Source organism: Argiope bruennichi, chromosome 7 (assembly GCF_947563725.1).
Source record: "Argiope bruennichi chromosome 7, qqArgBrue1.1, whole genome shotgun sequence".
Classification (NCBI taxonomy): Eukaryota; Metazoa; Arthropoda; class Arachnida; order Araneae; family Araneidae; genus Argiope; species Argiope bruennichi.
Genome location: NC_079157.1, coordinates 87,651,433 through 87,675,133, shown reverse-complemented (window position 1 = coordinate 87,675,133; position 23,701 = coordinate 87,651,433). Strand labels below are relative to the sequence as shown.

The following is a 23,701-nucleotide window of genomic DNA, read 5'->3' as shown; positions in this document are numbered from 1 at the left end:
GCTCTAAATTTAGAATTTCATTTCCTATAAATGCTTCTATGCTCATTTCGCATTTAGTAAAACCGCTTTTGCAGCAATAATGTATCTTGCAATATTTTTTGTCGTTCTTTTCGGAATTACATCTGGATTAATCCTGCATTCCGGATTGGATCAGTTCTTCCATGACTTGAATGACAGAAATGCTGAATTTTATCATGTTAAAAGTACAGTGGAATCAAACCCAATAAAATCAGACGAAGCTGTGCAAAAAGAGCCGATTTTCATCAGTTATTTCAAAACTGATGTTCGATCCGAGAAATTAAAAACTTCACCAGCTTTTCATAACAGTGTCATGGAAGATCCTTCAAAAGACATAACTGATGTATCAAGTAAAGTGATATACGAAAATATTTTGGAAGATACTTTGGAAACTGTTGGAGGAGAAGCAGATGGTGTCTTAAACAACAGAATCTTGAAAGATTCTTCAGATATAATTGATGAAAAAATAGGTAAATCTTTATCCGGAGAATCTCTTGGTAGGAAAACAAGAGAAGCCATACAAAACAGCAAGAAAGAATGCAAGAAAAGCTCAGAAATTAAATTGGAAACTGTTGTTGAAAATGAAGGTAAAGACTGTCGTTTGCAATTCTATTCATTTATACGAAAATTTAATTTACCATATTAATAAAATAATTTTTTAACTAAATAGATAAGGATATAAATATCAAAATATTTTATACAGGAAATTATTCAGTTTAAAATAAATATTCCGATCTTAAAACACTTGAAATAAACATTAAAATATAATTTACTGGGCTTTTATGGGAAATTTAAAAAAATAACTAGTATTGCCTATCTTCATTCCGTTACTTGACATATGTTGCATAGGAAATCTGACCTTACCACACATGAAAAGAATATTAAAGTCGAATAAATTGGGCTTTTATGGAAAATTGAAAAAAATATATCTATTGCTTCCTGTTTTCGTTCCATTGTTTGAAATAAGTTGCTTAAATCCTAAAATAAGTTAAGGATTTCAAGATTTTGATAAGATAATATTTGCATTAAAATTATGAAGAATTAAAAAACTGATACAATTTTTACTAAGCTAATAACGCTCTGAAACATCTTATTTTCTAGTTTATTTTAGCACGCTGAATATTTCTTTATATGTCATCTTAATTTTATACATATTCTCAGAATATTTGAGTATGAACACCAAATTTACAAATAAGTATTAGTGTGTAGATTCAATGGATAAATGCTTGTATTACAAACCATTTGGTAGAACATTTTACTGTAATATTTGCATTAAGAGGAAAAAAGAGTTCTTATTTTTTCTTGTATTGAATTGAGTTTTTCCTTTTTCTACTTAGAAAATTAAATTATTTTGCAAAATGTTGAAAAAAATTTAAAAAAACTTGCTACACTTTACAAATAAAAAAAATTAAATGCCCATATATGACGTATTATGAAATGGGCCTATTGAGATGTTATCAATGAACTTTCTTCATTTTTAGAACTTTTTCCTGAGTTTACTGCCTTTTTGAACACTAATAAAATCCTCATATTTTATTTCTGTTCAAGAAAGTAGTAAATAAAAAAGGCATTTAATAATAAGTGCAATTACTTCTCTACATGCTATGTTTTTTAGAGTTGGATGAAGGAAACAGATGCAGCTGCAAGAGTGTGGCAACAAGTTTTCCCAGGGTTCCTGCGGTGTTTATATTTGTAAATACCTTTATTAAAAATGTCCAATCTTCAGAATTGCTGACCATACTCTTCGACATGACGGACGCTACACCTCAACAATTTAGCCAGCTTAAATACAGGTAAAAATTTTATATATAGGCAGCGTTTTAGGAAATGTTGTTCACCAAAAGATTCTACTAAGATTATTCTATTATTTTGATCTTAATGGAAAAGAAATTCAAATCGGTCAAATTATTCATCTTCTTGAGGGGATGCCCGAGATCAAATTTTACACGAAAACAGAATTTGCTATGATTGAGGTCGTATTATCGTATAATGAATTTAAAATTATACCTTCCAATTTTTAAATATATAAAAATTGCACAATTATTATTGAGAGCATATGTCTTCTTGAATCAATTCCTTCATAGAATGAAAAATATATTCGATTTTTATGCATCTTTTTACTTATGTTATATAATTCTAATTTCGTCCATAGGAATTAAATTAATTGTTTTATTAGGTTTAAAATATTGCGTTGTATGAATAAATTCCCTTCTAGAACATTCTATTAAAGTTTAATATGAAATATAATCATGTGTTTATATATGTCATATTATACTTCTTGATTTAACAAACACACACACACACACACACACACACACACACACACATATATATATATATATATATATATATATATATACAATTAGTAATAAAAACTAAGTTAATAAGAAAAAAAGTATAAAAAAGAAATTAAATAAAATAAGAATCCGGGATAATTTCAGGGGATTTTCGGGTTAAGAGGTGTCAACACTGTTGGACAAATTAGTCTGGAATCCTCACAGAAGAAAATCCCTTATTTTGAATCCCTGCCTGAGGGTGACCCTTCAGAAAGTCTTCAGGCCGGATTCTTAATTTTTTAAAATTCAATTTTGATACTTTTTTTCCTATTAACTTGGTTTTTATTACTAATTGTCTAGATTCATCTGTGTTTTTGAAGTAGTTGCATTTGCGCTCTCTAAATACAATTTTCTGTTCTTTCTTTAGTTTTTAGTTTGATTCCGAAATAATTATATATATATATATATATATATATATATATATATATATATATATATATATATATATATATATATATATATATATATATATATATATATATATATATATATATATATATATATATATATATATATATATATATATATATATATATATATATATATATATATATATATATAATTATATATATATATATATATTAAAGTTGCAATCAAAAATTGTCACGATTTTTTATGCTAGATATCGTCCAAAAAATTTCGATTTTGGCGCCCATATTAATCTATCCATAACCGCTCTGACTTGCTTTCGGAAGTTGATATCCATATCTTCCAAAACAATCATCTTATAAAAAATGTCTTTTATTTTATCTTAAGAAGGAAAAAATTTTGCTTTTAAACGACATTACTTTCATTTTCGTACAACGTTTCATTCAAATTCAATAATATTTTTAACTAAATTTCATACATTATCAGAAGCAATGTTTTTATTGGTTTCAAATTTTCCATTAAAACATTCAAACATTTGCCAATAATTCAATACATAGTAAGATTTTCACTTTTATTTCGTAAAATGTACTGTATGTAAATTGCAGTAAACTGTTTTAATTGAATTCATGTGTTTTATTCGTAACAAATTATACGGTGAAAACTTTTTTAAAGAATTGCATCTTATATTAATAACAATGTAAAACGTCAATAGCCTTGGCGAACAATCCCTACTTATATATTGTTTAACATTATAAATGCTTTCATCTGGCTTTGCGTCTGAACAAAAACAACGCATTGTCCAGTGTTATCTTTAGCAACCAATTTCTATTTATATTTCATCATTTTAGGAGCAGCATTTAGTTAAAGAGAGTTTCGCTTTGTCAATATGCTTCTTTATGTTGTAATTGCCCAAAGCAAAATGGGAAGAAAATTTTTTTTTTCTGGAAATCATCCACTCAAAATTTAAACAAACGTAAGATGCTATTCTTTATTCAATCAATTATATTATCAACCAAACTGAAAATGTTGTGAAGTTAACATAGCATAAAACTCCATCTTGTTAAATAATTCCGAATTACCTGGGTGTATGAAATCAGATGACATTACTCTTGGAAATTACATAAAACATAACCGAAAGGAAAACCGAACTTTGCCTCAAAGCTATTTTCTTTTAGCAAAATCGTATTTTTTCGGAAAAAAATATTTAGATACGAATTACATATTCATTAGATATGAATATTTTTCAATCTTATCTACATATAAACTGATCATTTAAATAAAAAAAAATCATGAATGTACTTAGTTTAACATGTTATTCGAAAGAAAAAAACGCGACTCGAACCGAGGACCCCAACATACGAGTCAAGTATATTGTTCTGACCTCTATACTGCAATTCCCACACTTCGTAGAAGAAGTTAAATATGCTTATTCTAATGATTAGTTATTTAAAAATTGTGTGCTTTTGTGTGTGTGTAAAATTGCTTTTTTTACTGGAAAGATACCTATTGAGTATACTCCCGAGAATCCGGTTCGCGACATACCCGAATTAGTTTACTTTTTTTCGTAATTAAATGAGAAAGGCAAAACGTCTATTAAGTCATCTATTAAGGACTTTCCGAAACCATAAAACTGTTGATCCTCTTACCTTAGGGTTACTTTTCATATCTGTGTAATCATTTATCAGTAAATAATAAAATCAGTTTGAGTCCATTTTCTTAAGAATTAGGCCTACGATGTGCGTTAATGTTCTTTTTCATGTTTCCTGCATTTAAGTTGGGGATTACAGAATTAATGTTAAAATCTGAAGAGTTTATATCCTTTAACTTACTTTTTCGCCAATAAATTCTTGAAATGACAATGAAGCATGCATACATAAACATATATAAACTTATATGCAACCATATATAAACAACCATTACAGAGCTTCTATTTTAACTCAGCACTTTACCGGCAACTGGTTCTATGATTCACCGGGCCGCTGCTGCTTTCACATTGAGACAAATGGAGGGCTTAGTACTCAATAAGAAGTGAGAAAATACGTATTAAAACAGTGACTTTTTGGATAAAAATTTTGTCTTCTGGTATTGGTGGACAAAGAAATGAATTCATAGAACTCCGGCCTATCCGGCTTTTTTTTATCCAGCCTGCCGTTTCGCCACATTAGGCCGGATACTTGGGAGTGTACTGTATAGACAAGTTCAAAAAACAAAATCTTATCTAAATATAATAAATTTCATCCAAATCGTTGCAGCCAATTGTATCTTTGGACTCCAACATGTTATTTCTATCTTCTGTGGTCCTCTCTTTGGTGACAATTTTCTTTTAAATTTCGAAGAATAAATGTGCGAAATTTATTTAAATACAGTAAAATGACGGTTAAAGAAAAATCTATCTCGCTTTGTAAATATGTGCCTATATAGAATTTTATATAGATATATAAATGTACAATTTCTTAAGTGTAAATAGATCACCCTGTTTGTTTATGAGAAATACATTTTTTTCCCAATATCAAATTATGTTTTCAGGTTTTATGCAGACTTCTGCCGGAGACTTGGCTTCATTAATGCTAACGTAATCGCTGCTTTCTCCGTACGTCCCATCGCCAAATACTTTGATGTCATTCTGCCGCAAGCTTTGATACAGATTTCTGCCAATTACATCGCCAACTTCCTGTTTGCCGAAGGAATCCTCACTGCTGGTAATGCACAAAAACTAGCTTTGATTTATTATAAGAAGCTGGAAGAGAGCGCCAAAATCCATGAAATTGATTGTGAAAGCGGTTACATTACTAAATTTCAAGCTTTAGCGGACGGTGAGGCTGGATTCGTTCAATATTTCGGAGAGCCTTCATATTCAGAAACATGGGAAATAGCTTTCTATTGTGCTCACGAATGGTTATTGGCTGCTGTGGATTATGGAACTCTTAGAAATGTCACATCGTAAAAGAATATTTCTCATCTATGTAGAATTTTTTAAGAAAAATTTCACATTTTTTTCCATATTAATAAGTTGATATAAAATTATATAACATATTACTATTAGAAGTTGGCACCAGAGGGAGTGATTTCCTCAAAGACAGTCTCTTATATTCTTTAATAAATGTACTTGTCCCTTTTTCGTATACGTAGTCTAGAGAGAGTATGGTATAAATCGCACTTCTAAGTATAGTATAAATCAAATAGAAATGTTTGATGAATCTTCACATTTTAGATCTCCTTGAGTTCGAAAAACCCAATTTTGGAAAATGTCCTTCTGTCTGTCTGTGACGAAGAACTCAGAAATGATTTTAACTAGGCTTTTGAAATTTGGTATACGGCAAATTTTCAAATTTCTATCAAAGTTTCAGTAAAATCTGTTACGAGAAATTCCATCTGTCCGGCTGTTTGAATATAAGTTAATACGATAATTAAATAACGAAGAGAGCTACAGGGATAAAATTCAGTATACAGATTTAACATCTATAGTGCAAACAATTTTAAAAAAATGAGCTAAACCCAAGCACGGGTTAATTGTCACTTGGCTTGTGATTTAAGAAATAAGTAAAAGCGATCATTCAAAAACGGATCATGACGGATTTAAATTATCAAATTTCGTTTGAGAATTTGTGACTACAAATGCAGATTTGTATTAACTTCGTGTTTCAATCGATTGAGAAAAAACGTGTCTAAATCATAAACTTGATTTTTATCTACTATTAACACGGTACCAAGGATTAATCGCCAAATAACTTGCCAAGGATAACAATATAGATTCCGTAAAAATACTAAAATCACGCCAAAGGTTAATATTTCGTAATCTATTGCACGTCAATGCCAAGCAAGGCGTTCTCTGGCATGACAAGTTTATTAGAGAGTTTGTGAGGAAGTTACTGTTATTTCATACTTTTGCGATTCATACTTTTCAAACCTTTAACGATTGTTTTGGTAATTAATTTAATTAATTCGGATGCCATTAATATCAAGCACCAGAACATTGAATATGTATTCTTCAGATATTTTTTACAGAAATATTGAAAATAAAATTTGTCTTAGAACTATAATTATAGTCACAAAATCACAAATTGTAAGATTTTAGTCAATTGAGTTGAGTAATTTCTGCTCATAAACAAAAATAAACTTGCATTAAATATTTTCAGTTTTCTCTAGAAATACTGAATATATTTACATAGTAAATTGCATATATTAAAATCAGTGAGTTTCTGAGTTAACATGCTTGTGGATCGATATACGGTAAAGTTCGTTGATAGAATTGTTCCTAAATTTATATATATATATATATATATATATATATATATATATATATATATATATATATATATATATATATATATATATATATATATATATATATATATATATATATATATATATATATATATATATTCAAAATTTGAACGAAATCTTCTGAGAAGTTTGCTATAAAACTAAAATCTATAAATTGAATGTAAAGTCCATGTACCAAATTTTAGTCGTCGAGTTCAAAAAGTTAGTGAGCTTCCATATTCAAAGGCAGACATAATTTAAAAACATAATTTTTCGAACTCGGTGAGGATTCAAATGAGAAAATTCGTCAGATTCTCAGATTCGATCCTTTGATGCGTACATTACTTTCTCTTTGAATACTTTGTGATCTAGGAAGTAAAATTGAAAGGAAAATGATTTCAGAAAGAGTACTTTTATTCGTGTACTAAAATGTAAAAAATACATTTTATTTTTATATATATATTGTTAGAATAATGCAAAATTTATAGAAGAAGAATCTTATAAATGCGGGAAGTAAGTTCGAGCAATTATTTTAATTTTGAATTAATATTTCAGAATTTTAATTTTTAATATTTTCTTAGTTTGATATAGTTTAAGTTTTAATCTCATTTAGTTTAATGTCTCATGGTTCACAATATCCTCTAATTTATCCTGCAAATTTAGACAAAAAAAATTAATTTTAAAATTTTCTAAATATAAAAATGAAAATATTTAAAAAACGTTTTACATTATTATTATGTCTTTATTGTATTTCATGATCACTTATCATAGCATTTGCTATCAGTCTTGGGCTACCGGTTGTTCGTCCACAATAAAAATAACGTTAATTGGATAATGTCAATGAAATTTGAGGAATTACATCTCATTACCTCAATTGAAATTATTAGTTTAATTTATGCTTACAAATAAATATAAAGCATTCTGAAAGTTTAACTATCCTCAAAGAGTGACGAAACTAATTGAATGAAGGTTTTTAGTCTTCAAATCAACCCATATTTTTGATTTGAAGACTATGTCAATATTTCATTTGTTGCATATGTCGAAAGTGTCGGAAAGTGGGACGCAAGCGACTTCTTATGATATATTTAAATGTTTTGAGCAATCCAAGGAAAAAATATTGGAGAAATAAATACATTTATTACGGTGAAGAATTCTACAAAAGGTTTTTATTCTGTAGAGAATTTGATGACATATCTATGAATCATATTAAATAAAAAAAGGCGAAATCAAACCAGCGGCTAGGGCTGGGCATTTGTTATTTAGTTTTGCCAATTATTTCAAATATATAAAAGGAAATTTGTATAATCAATTTTGTGCTTTCAAGTTTTAGAATCTTTCTATCTAAAATATCTCTCATATTTCTCAAAAAGGTAGTGGAGAGAGACCACCCATGTTGGCATATCAAACAGTCATGTGATTTCATATTAAACAAAATTTGACGCTACATTAGATACTACATTTAGTAACTGTGGAATTTTTTCAATGTTTTCCTACAGAGGCTATATTGTAGATACTTTTCATATGAAATTCACGACTTTCATATAATTAATAATGACATTCATTTCATATATAATAAAAATCAGAGAAATCAGATCTGTGGTTGAGGTCTTCAATTTTGCCAATTATTTCAATTATAGATAGCATTTTGTAATCAACCTTTGTGAAGTTTCCTACAAAATGGCTTCTATTGGTGAAAATCATGGCTAAAATCCTAAACAAACTGAAAAATGAATTAAGAAAATATTAAAATATTCCATTGTTACCAATAATATAGAAAAATACAAAATTTCAAAATTCTAAAAATGCAAGAATAAAATGGAAATGTTAATTACAGAATTTCAAACCTGGAACAAGCGAGATAAGATAAAAGGTTAAAAAAAGAGAAGCAAATGAAATCATAAAAACGAAAATTTCATAATGTAATTTTTCACAATAACATTTATGCTTAGATTTTGGATTTCCTCAGGAAACAGTGGAAATCACTTAACCAGTATAATTCTTTTCCATATCTTTCTCGTAATGCAATGAAACAATGTGCTCCAATCAAAAAAAAAAGAATCCAAATAGATTTGTAATAATGTAAATTAATATTTTTAATGCCTGATTTTTTTACAAGAAATTTGTTTAACGACATTTATCTTTATCGAAATTGCCAACATTTCGCGAAAATGGGACACAGCATTACCATTAAATGCATTTGTAATTTGCCTAACAACTGCCTTGTTAGAATGATATTTCTTAAAATACGATTCAATAATTTTCCATCCTTATTTTAATTATGTATATAGCATTTTGTAATCAATTTCAATAACGTTAAGTCTATTATTTCCACTTCTCCTGACCAAATCTCCTTCTTACCCAAAATACCAAGCAGCTTTTTGCTGTGACACAGAAGGCAACTTCCCCTTCTCCTAACCGAATCTCCTTCTTTCCCCAAATACCAAGAAGCTTTTTGCTGTGACACAGAATGCAACTTCATAAGCTCTTCGGTCGTACTAGTTATGTTCGTCAATGACATTACTACCCAATTCTGGTCCCATAATCTAGGCTGGAGACAAAAATCTCATCATTTAGAATCCACAGGTATTTGTCCAAACTTCTAGGAGTCGTTTTCGCATGATCTTTGAAGAGATAGGATTAAATAGAGCCATAACCAATTTTACACTTTTCTTCAAACAGTTACGAATGAAGATCCGATACAGTTGAAAATTACATTCATATGTATGTATGTTTAACATACTTTAATATTTAACAAAATTTTAAGTGTCATCATTTTCGACAATTTTGCTTCAAACACTTGGATAGCTTTTAAATTCTTGTGTGGTTCATGCAATCTTCTTCATAAACTATCTCGAATTCCATATAACCAAGCAACTAAAAGTGGCTATTCCGACAATTCGAAGTCACATGGAATTTGGATTATTTAAATATTTGAATTATTGGAACACCGTGACGGCATAGGCTAGACCCACAATAAGAGGTCCCACAATAAGGGCCCACATCAGTCATAATATAATCCCTCCCTTAGGAGACTAGTCCCGTTATAGGTTGGAGGTTGCCGGTTTCACACTATTTCTATAACTATCAGACTGACGAAAACCAATTATCATACCGGAAGCGTATCCTTTATCTGAAGTACTGTCGAATGTAGGGGGCATTTCCCTAGCAAAGTATTTTTTGCAGTGTTCGTGAGCACATATACTGTGCTCCTGTTGCAAAAAATAGAAGATTCTACGCAAATAAAAATAGTGAACAGATTTCTTGACTAGTCAAACATTTAGTCGCATTGAGACACTCCTTATTTTTATACAACTTCCGATAAGCAATACCATATCACAATCATGAATTTTTCTTAAAAACAATTAATTTTTTTTCTTCATAAATTACTAATTTCAAAGAAACTCAATGGGTTTCCACGCTATCACTAAAATAAATTTATTCTGCTTTTCCTCGAGAGCTACTCACTCACGCTCGCACTCACGTGATAGTCTACTTCTCTTGACTCCCAAGCAAATCAGAAATTTTTTCTGCATAACTTTCAAGATAACGGGAATACGATGCTATATGGGGTTAGGAAGAGGAACTAATCCTGACAAGTACCAGGCTATTTGTAAACTCTGATGCAGATTCTTTATTCAGCTTTCTTATCATAAAAATTACGATGACAAAGCAATAAAAAATTTGTTCCAATATCTATTTGTGTAGAAATGGCACCAGCTATAACTTTGCAGCTGGTAGATATGTTTAAAATCTCAGATAAGCGCGAGGGATTTAAAATTCCTGATAGACACAGTACGCGATACTTTTTGATCAACCTTTTCTTGTAATGGTGATTAATGCACGTCTCATAATTAAATAATACAATTTTAAAAATATGTTGAAAAATCAGCGCTACAATTCCAAAGACAGCGTAATCAAAATTAGAAAAACATAAAACACAGTTATGAGAAAAAGTAAAAATCTAACATCGATTTTTCATGTTTATTTTTCTTTGTAACACTGATATCATCTGCTGAATTACAAACAATAAAAATCAAATGAGAGGCACTAAAGAAAAAGCTAATGAAATTAGAACGTGCGCTGTAAAAGATACTATTGGAATTTAAACACTATAAAATTTTCCCTATTTCGCTCGCAATTTTTCTCATTCCGCAAGCAAATAAATCTTATCTTGGGTATCAAAGAAGAAAAGGCACCACTATGTTCTAGCGATCCTTCTGAGAATCTCGCGAGGAAATGAGTCGCCAAGGAAACAAGAAGGGGTAGGGGAGAAAGTGACTACGATTTGAGCGAAGGAGAGAACCGTGGTGCGGAATGTATTTCTATTTCGTAATTGTGTTGCGTTGTACTGTATCCACTAATTAGAGGCACTAAAGAAAAAGTTGTAAGATTATTCATGTAAAATGAATAATCTTCGGAATTGAATAAAATTGTCATTTCTTATTTTCAATTGCAATCCACTTATTTACAAAAATATAGTAATGAATAAAGACCTCTTACAATCCCTTGGAATGAGACATATACTCTCTAATAAATACACTGTTCACTCTCGCTCCCGAATAGCATACGTTTCTCTTTAATTCTAATTGAAACCAAAATGTGGAATTGGATTGTAACTTTAGTCACAGTATCTTATTCCAGAACTCATATATTTAAGAAATTATGCTTTTGAGTTATTGCGTCTATATGCATGAACAATTATCAATTGACTAGCAGATTGTCAAACTTTCCACAAATTTAATTCAAATTTTGACAAGAACCTACAATTTATATGCTAAATTTGTGTACCAAATTTCAAATACCAAAGTTGCTGCACTGTTGAGTTATCTAGTATATGAAAATAATGAAAGATAAATGGATTTGGCTTCAAATTTGATATATATTGTTACAAATCTGTAATTTTGCTACCCGGCATGAAAAGTGTCATCATGAGAAAGACCGTTGTAAGATCTGTGCTGAGCAGCTGCCGCGTAAATGACCTGAGAGCTTGGCGACCATTTGGCGACTTGGCGACGAATTTGGCGAGTTTGGCGACTAAATGGATATTACTGGAAAGTTCGAGAACTTTCACGATCCATCCGTTAAGACCCGAGATACAGCAAGGTACGCCCTGATTGGTCTGAAGATTCCAGCCCCGCCTCCCGGAACTATAAAAGACAGGCAATCCAGCTGAGAAGAAGTTGTGTGTGTGAAGAAGTTGGAAGTGTGTGTGAGAGGAGTCGAAGTTGCCGACACGTAGAGATTTTGGAGAGCATTAGACAGCAAGCAAGCAAGCTGCTGAACTAATGAACTATAGCAATTAAATGCGCTGTGTCATTACGATTTATTGGCGGTAGTTATTGAAGGAGAAAAATTTTTGTAACAATATTTACAACTTAGATGATAATTCTACCGTATTATAGTTCTAGCTCTCTTCATTTGATAAATTTTTGTTTACTCACATTCGAATACAGGATATGCAGACTTCCTCTGAATGTATTTTATTCATTATTTCATATATTCAAGTCTCCAAATTTGGTGAAAAGTCCATACATAAAATTTCATCTATCATTTTTCGGTTATCTTGTGCGCAGAGAAACCGGTAAACAAATAAAATTCAAAAAATGCGTTTTTCGAACTTGAATTATAAATGTACTTTGATCACATTTGATTTCATTTAGTGGAAAATGTTCGAATAACCTTCTGAGAAAACAAGTAATATATAAAAAAAGTGTTAAGTTATTTTCCACTTTCGCAAGAATTGAATTCACATTTTTCACCTTCACGTGAAAAATACTGAAGTCCTTGCATTTTACCGATTGATCTACGCCCTGTTGATTTCAATTCTCATTAAAAACTGCTAAAACTCGATTTAAAATATTAAAATTAATTACATTTAATAATTAAGGAATTGATATTTGAATAACTGTATTAACATCGAGTGTTATTCACTATAAGTTTTAAAAAATGTATTCGAATTTGAATGGATGAATAAAAAATATTTTATTAACGATTGAAAATTTGAATAAGATTTATAAATATATATAGGGAGGGTGTGAACTAATAGTAGGAATTGAATGAGAAAAGGATTGCGAACTTAAAATATTAGGTGTAAAAATTTGAGATTTAAGTTTTAAAATTTTCTGAGAAAAATAGCAGTCTTAAAATTTTTTTTATTAAAAAAAGTTATAAATAAGGCCAAAGCAAACTTCTTAAAAATGGCAAATGTTTGTTCTATGAAATCCTGCACTGATTAATATCCTAATTATTGATTGTTCAGCTAATTTCTCATCGGAAACAATATTACAACTAAATGCATGCGTAAAAATTTTTGTTGTTGTTGTGATACTTTGCAAGCCCACTGACAGTTATCTGTCAGCGATTTAAGCCGACTGAGCGTCTTCTGTTTTTTCAGTAGCGCCAACTAGGGCCAAACGTACAACTTAGCTACTCAAGCGTCACACCCTTTTTACGGGGTAGAATTCCTTCACACATTTTATTCACTCAACCATAGATCATAATGTAGACCTGAGTCAGAGAACGATCACCTCTGAACCAGTACCAGCAATGGTATTACTTTTGACAGAGAGGACTTTGTGACTACAAGAGATTTATACGTTCGCCAGCCACCACACACACGGAGAGTCTTCGACGGGAGGGATTCGAACTCAGAATCTAAGCGATGCAAGTCCAACGCCCTGCCAACCATGTTATCCTGGCCATATAAAAGCTTTTAAAGACCATAGAATATGAAATAAGAGCTTTTTACATTCGTTTTTTTTAAAAAAGGAAAAAGAAATGCACTGAGCTTCTAATACGATTACCTAAGCAACAAAATTCACGTACGTAAATGTTACAGATTTACCTGCACAAACACTTTCTTTTCTAAGTATATGTGTTAGAATTTAATTCCTTGCTCGTATGCGAAGAATACAAAGGAAAAATATTGTTATACATAAAAAAAAAAAAAATCGAAATCCTGATTTGCACAAATTCTCGTTTCAAATTTTCTTAAATACAAAAAAAAGAATCATTGTCTGTCTGTGAATAGGATAATTCAGAAACCTTTTGAACTAGATGTATGATATCTGATATGCAATCTTTACTTCAAACTTGCAGATTTCTATCAAATTCTGAATGAAATCCATTCAGAGGAATTCTGTCTATTTGGCTGCCCAAATAAAGAGTTAATACAATATCTACAAAATGAAAAGATCGGTATTAAATTTAAAACATAATTCGTCAAAAAAAGGTGACCGTCTGTCAGTCTGTCCTTTTATATGCATGTAATTGTGATAACTGAACAACGCAATGATATAAATAAATGAAATTTGATACAGCGTTTGTACTCACTAAAATCGTAGTTCTGTGTGACATTTTGATTTTAATCAGACTCAGAACATGCCTCCTAATCATATATAATCGTGAAAACTCACATGTTAATAGACTCTTATGTAACTATTGTTCACCAAATTGCAAGCGGTTAATAATACTTAAGTTTAACTTACTATATTACCAAGCACTTAATTCTCATGCGCAGGATACTGAAAATAAAAATGTGAGTACTCATGGCGTTCATGGCAATGCCGATTTACAACAAATTTAATGCGCTATGGCGAGGGGATAATATTGTAATTTAGTAATATAATTTTGGATACCACTCCTGCTTAATTTTATTTGCTTATTATTATTTTAGAGGATTTCAATTTATGATTATAATATATCCATTCAATATATTTAGATTTTTAAAACATTAAACGCATTAAAAATCATCAAACATCATAACATATTTATCAACCTAATGATCAGTTTTAGGCGAATTGATTAATTAACGAAGCCTATTAACGAAATATTCCAGTCAAATCATCTATAATGGGGCTCAAGTTAAGCTGATTTGTTTCTTAGGTTTATCAAATTATATATATATATATATATATATATATATATATATATATATATATATATATATATATATATATATATATATATATATATATATATATATATTATTCCAAAATTTTTCTTCTACAACAAATACCGCTAATCAATCGTAATGGCGCAGCACATTTAATTGCTACTTCAGCAGCTTTCTTGCTGTCTAATCCTCCAGTTTCTCTACGTGTCGGCGACTCCGACTCTCACCACACACCGCCTCTGACTATACACACGACTTCTTCCCAGCTTCAGAGTGCTCGTCTTTTATAGTACCGGGAGGCGGGACTAGAATCTGCAGACCAATCAGGGCGTACCGGGGTGTATCTCGGTTATTACTGGATGGATCGTGAAACTTCATGAACTTTCCGGTATTATCCATTTAGTCGCCAAACTCTCAAATTCATCGCCAAGTCGCCAAATGGTCGCCAAGCTCAGCACGCACAATACAGATCTTACAAAGGTTTTGACGGTTTTTCTAGGATGACACTATCCGTGCCGGATAGCAAAATTACAGATTTGTAACAATATATATATATATATATATATATATATATATATATATAGAGAGAGAGAGAGAGAGAGAGAGAGAGAGAGACAAAAAGTTAAAACAAAAAAGTTGTGTAGCAATTTTCGAATTTATAAGAAATCTGATGCTTGGAGACTCGTCAAAATATCGAAATAGTATCTTCAGGTAATTATAATATTCTTAAATGTGTGAACTTTTCATAAAAATACAGAATATTAGAGGATTGCAAGAAACTACGCCCATATATTGCAATTCATTACAATATAAGACATAACTAACTCCAAAAGAACATTTTTTTCTATTCACACTAAATTTCCAATATTTATTAAAATCGATTCATCGGGAATTAGAAATTCGTAAGATTCTTATTTACCAATAGTGAAAAATATTTAAGTCTTTCTGCTTTAAAAAATATAACCTTTTTGAAAACAAGAAAATAGTATTCACTCATACTGTTATAGTGTTAATGTATACTCTTATATTTGTCCTTGTTGTTGTTCTCACTTTCACTTCTTATATTATCATTGTTTTGATATCAATTCTTAAAATTATATTATTATATGACGAAGCATACTTTGTATAAGACAGAGCATATTTTATCATATGACGAAGCATATTTTATCATATGACAAAGCATTTTTGTCATATGAATTGTCTCGCACGCGTACAAAGTAATTGCTTTATTGCTTTAGAAACTTGTATGCGTCTTTTGCAATGTATATCGATAGTAATTTTTAAGATTCTTTTCTCTCATGCTATTCATTTTTCAAAATCAAAAGAAAACAAACAAGTTCGTTACGAAACAATAAATTGACATATTTAAGTATAACTGCAGTATATTGTGAATTTTATATTCCACAGGTGTTGCTGTTCTCAGTTCATGCTTAACAAATCAATGTCTGCAGCTGTGATGCGTTTCACCGTAATTTTTATTCTCCTATTCAAAATTTCATTTGGACTCCACTTTCCTTTTGGATTGGATAAGATCTTCCATTCCCTAACTGGCGGAAATGTTCCATTTTTCCACTTTCTAAATTCAAAGGAATCAAATCCAATAAATTCGGACGAAAACTCCAAAAGCAGATTTTCAAAAAACTATGACCTATCAAGCGATTCCACATCTTTCGATAACAGTATTTCAGAAGATTCTTTGAAAGTTATTAATGGAACGGCAAGTGAAATCTCACACGGCAATGTTTCAGCAGATTCATCCGATATTTATTTGGAGGATTCTGCTGCTGGAAGATCAGGGAAAACACTGAATGGCAATCTCTCTGCCACTTCTGCTGCAAACATAAACAGTACAGATGTCGGGAAAGATGGAATTCAGAACACGGACTCGGGTAGTAACTTCAGCATTGCTGTGAATCCTCTAGAGAATTTAATTACAGGTGAAAAAATTTTATTTATAACAGAGCTTCCTAAATTATTTTTAAATATATCATTAATATTTTTTAATTCATTATCAGAAGTCAAAACAATTATCGTTTTTAAAATCCCAATAAATTTAAACGAACAATTCTTGTATATATTTAAATTTATTTCGTGTATATCGGAAACAGCTTTAATAATTTGTATCAAATTTTATATTTGGATAAGATTTTGCTTTTTAAATTTATCTATATAGGCGCCTTTCCTGAAAAAAAAACACGATTTTACATACATTTTTTTTATATATATAACTTATTAAAATGAGTATATTCACCTTCCACTGCGAGGTGTGGACCGTGCAGAATAGTGGTCAGAACAACCTGAATGAAGCTTGTGTTGCCGTTCTCGGCTCGACTCGCGTGTTTTGCTTAAATTCTTACTTATATATTCATATTTAATATTTTTGCTTTTTAAGTTTATAGATGTCTCTCCTGAAAAAAAAATTCTTTAAATCCATACAGTTGTAAAAATTTTCAATTATTGAAATAGTCAAAAATTGGTAAAATGTTTTGTTTAAAATGAACTGTTGCCATTCGACTATTAGTAGTAAGCTCTTTTTCTATAACGCGTAAGTTAGAATTCTTTATATATATAGATACTATGTTTCCAAAAATATAGAAAAGCCTTTATTATGTTCAACATGTAGAACTGGAAAAGGAGCAAAGAGAGAAAATGTGATGGGCTTGTTGAAATATATTCCTCTTTTTAAACAACATTAGCATAAAAATTAAAGACAAAATTGATAGAATGAAATTTCAAACAGGTGACGACATAATATGATTTAAACTAGTCGCCTTTAGCTACCAGCATGGTCGCCGGAATTACTGAATTTTTTGGCTGTTAAACGATTTATATAGAATGTATTTTTTTTTTAATTTCACCTTGTTATTTGATGCAAGATACTTTGATTTGAGATATAATTTCAGTTAAATCGGTCTAATATAAATTACAATGGATACGAAATAAAAAAAAAACAAAAATGAAAATACCACTTTGAATTTAATTTCCAAAGAAAGAAATATTTTAAATATTAATTTTAACATAAGTAAAAACGATTGAATTTTTTGATGGACTAGCTCGAATTTCATCATAATATTAAAAACGAATCTGTATTAAAAAAACTTTTAAAAATAAAGAAAAAGATTGCATCGAAATAGATATTATTCCATAGACAAATTTGAATGTTGAGCTTAAAAATATTTTTGAAATATGTGAACATAAATTTTCTTAGTCAAGTCACGGCGATTAGTCACTCAACGACAGTTAAACTTTCGTTTATGTATATTTCTATAATCTTCTCTTTTACATATTCTTTTTATTGTATCTGAATGTAGCTTTTGCTGATATGGCTAGTCCTCTCCAAAGAATTATTGATAATATTTTGTAGCTCCATTAATTAGCTAAGCAAAATATGAATTAAATGCAATTGCAAGAGCGTACAAAGAAGAGTTGAAGACTGTTTTTACTGGAAATAAAGAGCTCTGAAACGTTCGTATGACGTTTGTTTTCATTTTCATACGTTTTTGAGTTATCTTTGTCACTGACAACATTTTCCAAAAATGTTTTTCTGGAACTCAGAGAGCTCTAAAACGTAGACATTCGCCAACATCTCGAGTTCGAATTTTTTAACAATTCTTATACTTTCTCTATGCTACGTTTACGAGATATTAAAAAAAATTATACTATTCTTATAAGCTTAATTACTAAATTATCTACATATTTCATTTTTAGAGCTCACTAATGGAGATAAATGTATATATATGAGTGCTGCGACAACTTTTCCGAATGTGACCTCTGTCGCTACGTTTGTGAATACGTTTATGAATGCTATCAATTGCTCAAAGTTGCTGACTACACTTTTCAACATCACGAACGCCAGATCTGAACAATACAGCCAGTTCAAATACAGGTGAGAATTTTAGAGAAAGGCATTTCTTGAAATATATCAGTCACCGAAAGATTATATATATAAGAATTATTCCATTAGTTCCACCAAAGTTCAACGGGAAATAAAACTTCTCATTACATCCTCCACCGATTAGGGTGGACATGGAATTGAAAATTCAAAATAGATTTCACTATGAATTGGGTCGTATGTCCATATAATAAATATAAAATAAATCTATTTCAAATTTTCATTGTATAAGCTAAATGCATAATTCTGTCCAAAATTATATAATTTCTACGAATAATTTCTTAATTGACAGAGATAATTGTTTCTTTTTTTAATTCCTTTTTAATGATTTTAAAATTTCTAATTAAATATATAATAAATGAAATTAAAAATATTTTATTAGATCTATAAATTTGAGTTGCTTATTTAATAGGGTTATTATTTATAGGTTTTTTTAAAAAAATGTGATATATATTTGTGATATATCACAATATTTTATATGTGATTATATATTTGTGAAAATATTTTTGGTCTTATTTAGATTTTGCGATAAACATTCTCACAGCTATACGATTTTAGGAGCCTTTATATCTAAATCCTTTTTAATATTTAATGACTTTTTTCACAGGGGGGGGGACCTCAGAAATGAGGATGAGAAGCTTCCGGTATGGTTGTTGGTTCTCGCGTTATCGTTGTTGATATCTCGTTTGATATCGTTTGAGCTATATATATATATATATATATATATATATATATATATATATATGTGTGTGTGTGTGTGTGTGTGTGTGTGTGTGTGTGTGTGTGTGTGTGTGTGTGTGTGTGTGTGTGTGTGTGTGTGTGTGTGTGTGTGTGTGTGTGTGTGTAATGATATTTTAAACTCTTAATTTAATCCAAATTAATTTCTAAAACTTTATCTTAATTTAGCCCACAGTAAAATATTCTCTTATTTCCTGATCTCATTTTACTTAATAATTCAACTGAAGCTGTGTAAAAATTACTGCGCAATCAGTCTACGTATCAAGTGAAAATGATACTTTCAGTGTCCTTGCAAATGTGTCAAAGGTCACCACGTGTATTTAATTGGAGCGTGACCGGAAATTCCATGTTATATAAGACTAGTGATCCTTTGTTTAGTTTCTTTTCTCACTTTTGTTTTTTGGCCGCGCTGCGCCTTCTTGTAAATAATCCTGCCTGCCTCTCGAGAGAGAATAAAACTAATTTAAAAATACAAAGCCTCTTCACTGCTTGTCAAACCTGCATTCTGCTTCAAACAAAATAATGTTACATATATATATATATATATATATATATATATAGCTCAAACGATTTTTTTTTTCAAACGGTCAAAAACCATCGCTTTTCTAAATGTAAGTGATTACGAAGTATGTCATGTGAAAAAATGCTATTTTCCTGTCGGATTGATACCACGTGATTTTAAAAAAATAATGTTCTCACATGCTAACTTGAAATTTGTGATAGCAGATTTCAATTTTATTTTTTATAAACTTTGATATCTTTCAATGTAAAATTTATTTTCAGATTTATTGCTGACGTATTTCGGAGCCGTTTTGTCGATGCCAAGGAAATCGCAGCCACTGCTGTCCGTCCCATAGCCAAATATTTTGATGTCCTTCCTTTGCCAGCTATGATGAGAGTTTATTCCAATTTTTTTGCCGACTTCTTTTTTGCAGAAGAAATACTCACTCCCCATAATGCAAAATCACTAGCTCAGAAGTACATTAATTCGATGGAAGAAACAGCCAAACGGTACAAAATAAATAAATTTGATTATGATTACTATCGTAAATTTCAAGCTATTGGCGTTGGAACTCGCAATTTCTTCTTTTCTGTAATTGAACCATCACTTTCAGAAACATGGGAGTTAGCTCTCTACTATGCGCATGAATGGTTGTTGGCTGCTCTTGACTATGGAGATCTGCAAGATTTAACTTTTAAAAAAGAGGATATTTGTGAAAAAAGCGAATGTTAAGAAATTTTTGTTTCGCATAATTTTTTCATAATAATAAATCGATAAAAATGATGCAAATGTTTCGATCAAAATAAATTTTCCAACACTTTTATAGGTACAATTCGGTTTTAACGGTGATCAAAAAGAGCGAAGAAAAAATGTCGCCAAATTATAAAAATATACTCAAGGGCATAAACCACATGCTATATATTTGGCGATTGAAATTGCCGAATTGGCGAAAAGTTTTCTTGGCGTTTTTTGATTGACTTTACAACCGACAAGTACCCTTTCTAATGAATGGAAGTTGTAAGCATGATTTAACCAGCGGGAGTGGTCTTCCGAAACTTTCTGTAATACTCTACGATAAATATATTGTATTATATTGATAAATGCATGTTATCGGGAAGCAATACTTAAGAATGTACTTATTAGAATGAGGTAACTGGCGATTTTTTTTTCTGAATGAATCGCCAGGATGTTGTTAATAAATGTGTACCAGAAAACCGGATGTATATCTTTGACACCTATTTTACAACCAATAAATTTCAAATTTGAAACAAAATTGCAATTGTAGTCACGAAATCATATTCAAAATTGCATATATTAAAGTTACTACGTTTTTGAGTCATTGCGTATGCATAGTTTTGGAAGTAAAGACGGATAGACGATCCAACACTCGCTTTGTCACCTTAGATGTTAAATCTGCTTACCAAATTCTATCTATTTAACACTCTTTGTTAATATAAGATTTTTCCACGTTTGGAACATCCGGTAAACAAGGAAAAACTTTTTTAAATAAACAAAAATAAAAGAAAGGAGTAGTATTAGAAATAGAAAAGCATATCTCTGTTTTACGCTTAAAATGCGTAAAACAAAGACATGCATAACATAAATCCTTAAATTACACTTAAAATGTTACACTTAAACAACAACAACAAAAAAAAAAACAATGACAATAAGTAAAGCGATAAAGTTATTAAATGAAGTATAAAAACGAAAAAGAAAAAAAAATAATAATGTAAGAATATCAAAAAAAATTATCATTTTGAATGAGTAAAAGGTTTTTTAAAAAGTTTCCTTTTCGTGTTATGACTACTGAATTGGTATTAATTTTAAGCCCTAAATATATACATTTCTCAGTTCATATTTTCTAATTTTATTTTTATCAATACTTTATTGAGGTATTTCTTTTTCCAAGTGATTTTTACTAAACTATCTGATATGGAACTAAGTCTTTTGATTATTTTATAATTTCCTGGAATTGTATTATAGCAAGAAAATGTAACATTTTTTCATGTTGTACTTTAAAAATATTTCGAGCTTAGTATACTACACTGATGTTTCACTATCCCTGTAATATAATATTAAATATTTTTTCCTTTTTATTTCCTCTTTTGCGAAGTATAGCAATTGCCAAAAATTTCTATCCCTAGATTTTGACAAATCTCCACATTTTAGGCCTCCCTGAGTTCGAAAAGCACATTTTTGGAAAATGTCTGTCTCTCAGTCCGTCTACCTGTTACAAAGTTAATTCAAAAACGTTTTGAGTTATATGGCAAAAATTTGGTATACACCAAATTTGCAGATTTATATGAAATTTCGAGCAAAATCAGTTCAAACGAAATCTACCTGTTCGGCTGTTTGAAAATAATTTAACGAAGAGAGCTAGAAAGATAAAGTTCGATATACAAAATTAACATCTATTTCAGAAATAACAATCAAATTTTAAGTCAAATCCAATGAGAAATGAACCGTCGGTCGGTCTGTACTTTCAGAAGCATGGAAACTCAATAAGACAAAAATACGATGTCTTAAATATATCAAATTTGATATTGTCTTTTAAGACTATAAGTATAGTTTTGTGCCCAATTTTTATTTCCATTGGTTGGGAAAATACATCTGAATCACAAATTTCGATTTTTGGATACTTTTAACTGCTCACAGATATTAATCACGAAAAAAGTAGCCAAGGTTCACACAATAGATGGAGAAAAAATATTTAATTCCTGTCAATATTTTTTATTTCATTATATCTCGTAACTATTACACGCCATTCTTACTATAAACATTCAAGGCATTCTCTGAGATAACACCTTCAGAGTATGCGCGAAAGTTTTTGGGAAACCCTTGGTTTGTCAGATGATAGCTCTTATATTTGTACCAGAGTGGTGTCGTGGTAATTTTTTTCTTTAAGAAATTCCGTTAAGAGGAGATTACTCAAGAAATCCTAGGATCGAAATTTGATGTTGTCCAAGACGAAAAGCAATATCATAGAGAAAAAAAATGTCCCGGCTTCATTGATGGTAATATTCAACAATGAAACAAATTAGCAAAGTGTAATTAAGTACTCATTAGTACAAATCTTCTTAGGACTTCTGAGTCATTTGGAACAAGACCTAAACTAACAACTCGCATTAACTTGATGAAGATAACTGACATCATTCTTGTAATGATTAGCTCCCTTCTTATACGAAGATTTCTAAGAAACGCGATATTGCAAATTCGGCTTTCACCTGATCCCTCGCAAGAAGAAACATTCTTGAGAGCTCCCTAGGGATGCCCAGAATTCTCGCCCCCAATTTCTGGGGGCGAGAATTAATTAAAAAGAAAGGTTTAATTGATGTAATCAGCGATAATGAGAAAATAATACAATGTTGAAAATGAATGAAAATGGATGAAATTTGGTATGCAGACTTTATATGAAAAATATAGATTTTGATCATATGTGGGCGAAATCTATGGTTAACAGTTTTGGCTCTCTAGCAAGTTGCATTTTTAGTTAAATACAAACAAGTCAATTTCAATAAATTTATTAAAAAAGAGTTTTTAAAGCCCAATTATATTAATGTCCTAAAAATAATTCTTCTTTTAACTATTTTCTGCTTTCCAGTCTTTAATAAATAATATATTTTTATAATTATTAACTATTTATATATTATATTTATATTAGATTTTATAATTATTTTATATTATTTTAT

At 30.0% G+C, this 23,701-nt stretch overlaps 3 protein-coding genes across 3 annotated transcripts in view; all 3 read left to right on the top strand.

Annotated features, from left to right (window-relative positions):
• The window catches only part of LOC129976590 (uncharacterized), a 466,684-nt gene that overhangs the window by 382,043 nt on the left and 60,940 nt on the right, over positions 1 to 23,701 (top strand). The gene's annotated exons all lie outside the window — the stretch shown is intronic.
• Positions 1,638 to 6,564, top strand: LOC129976593 (uncharacterized). Its single transcript, XM_056090234.1, has 2 exons — positions 1,638 to 1,811; positions 5,250 to 6,564. The coding sequence occupies exons 1-2, from the start codon at positions 1,768 to 1,770 to the stop codon at positions 5,665 to 5,667; spliced, it is 462 nt and encodes a 153-aa protein (XP_055946209.1). The 5' UTR covers positions 1,638 to 1,767; the 3' UTR covers positions 5,668 to 6,564.
• Positions 16,176 to 21,285, top strand: LOC129976584 (uncharacterized). Its single transcript, XM_056090224.1, has 3 exons — positions 16,176 to 16,817; positions 18,589 to 18,766; positions 20,294 to 21,285. Exons 1-3 carry the CDS (start codon positions 16,307 to 16,309, stop codon positions 20,742 to 20,744), a joined length of 1,140 nt encoding a protein of 379 aa, XP_055946199.1. The 5' UTR covers positions 16,176 to 16,306; the 3' UTR covers positions 20,745 to 21,285.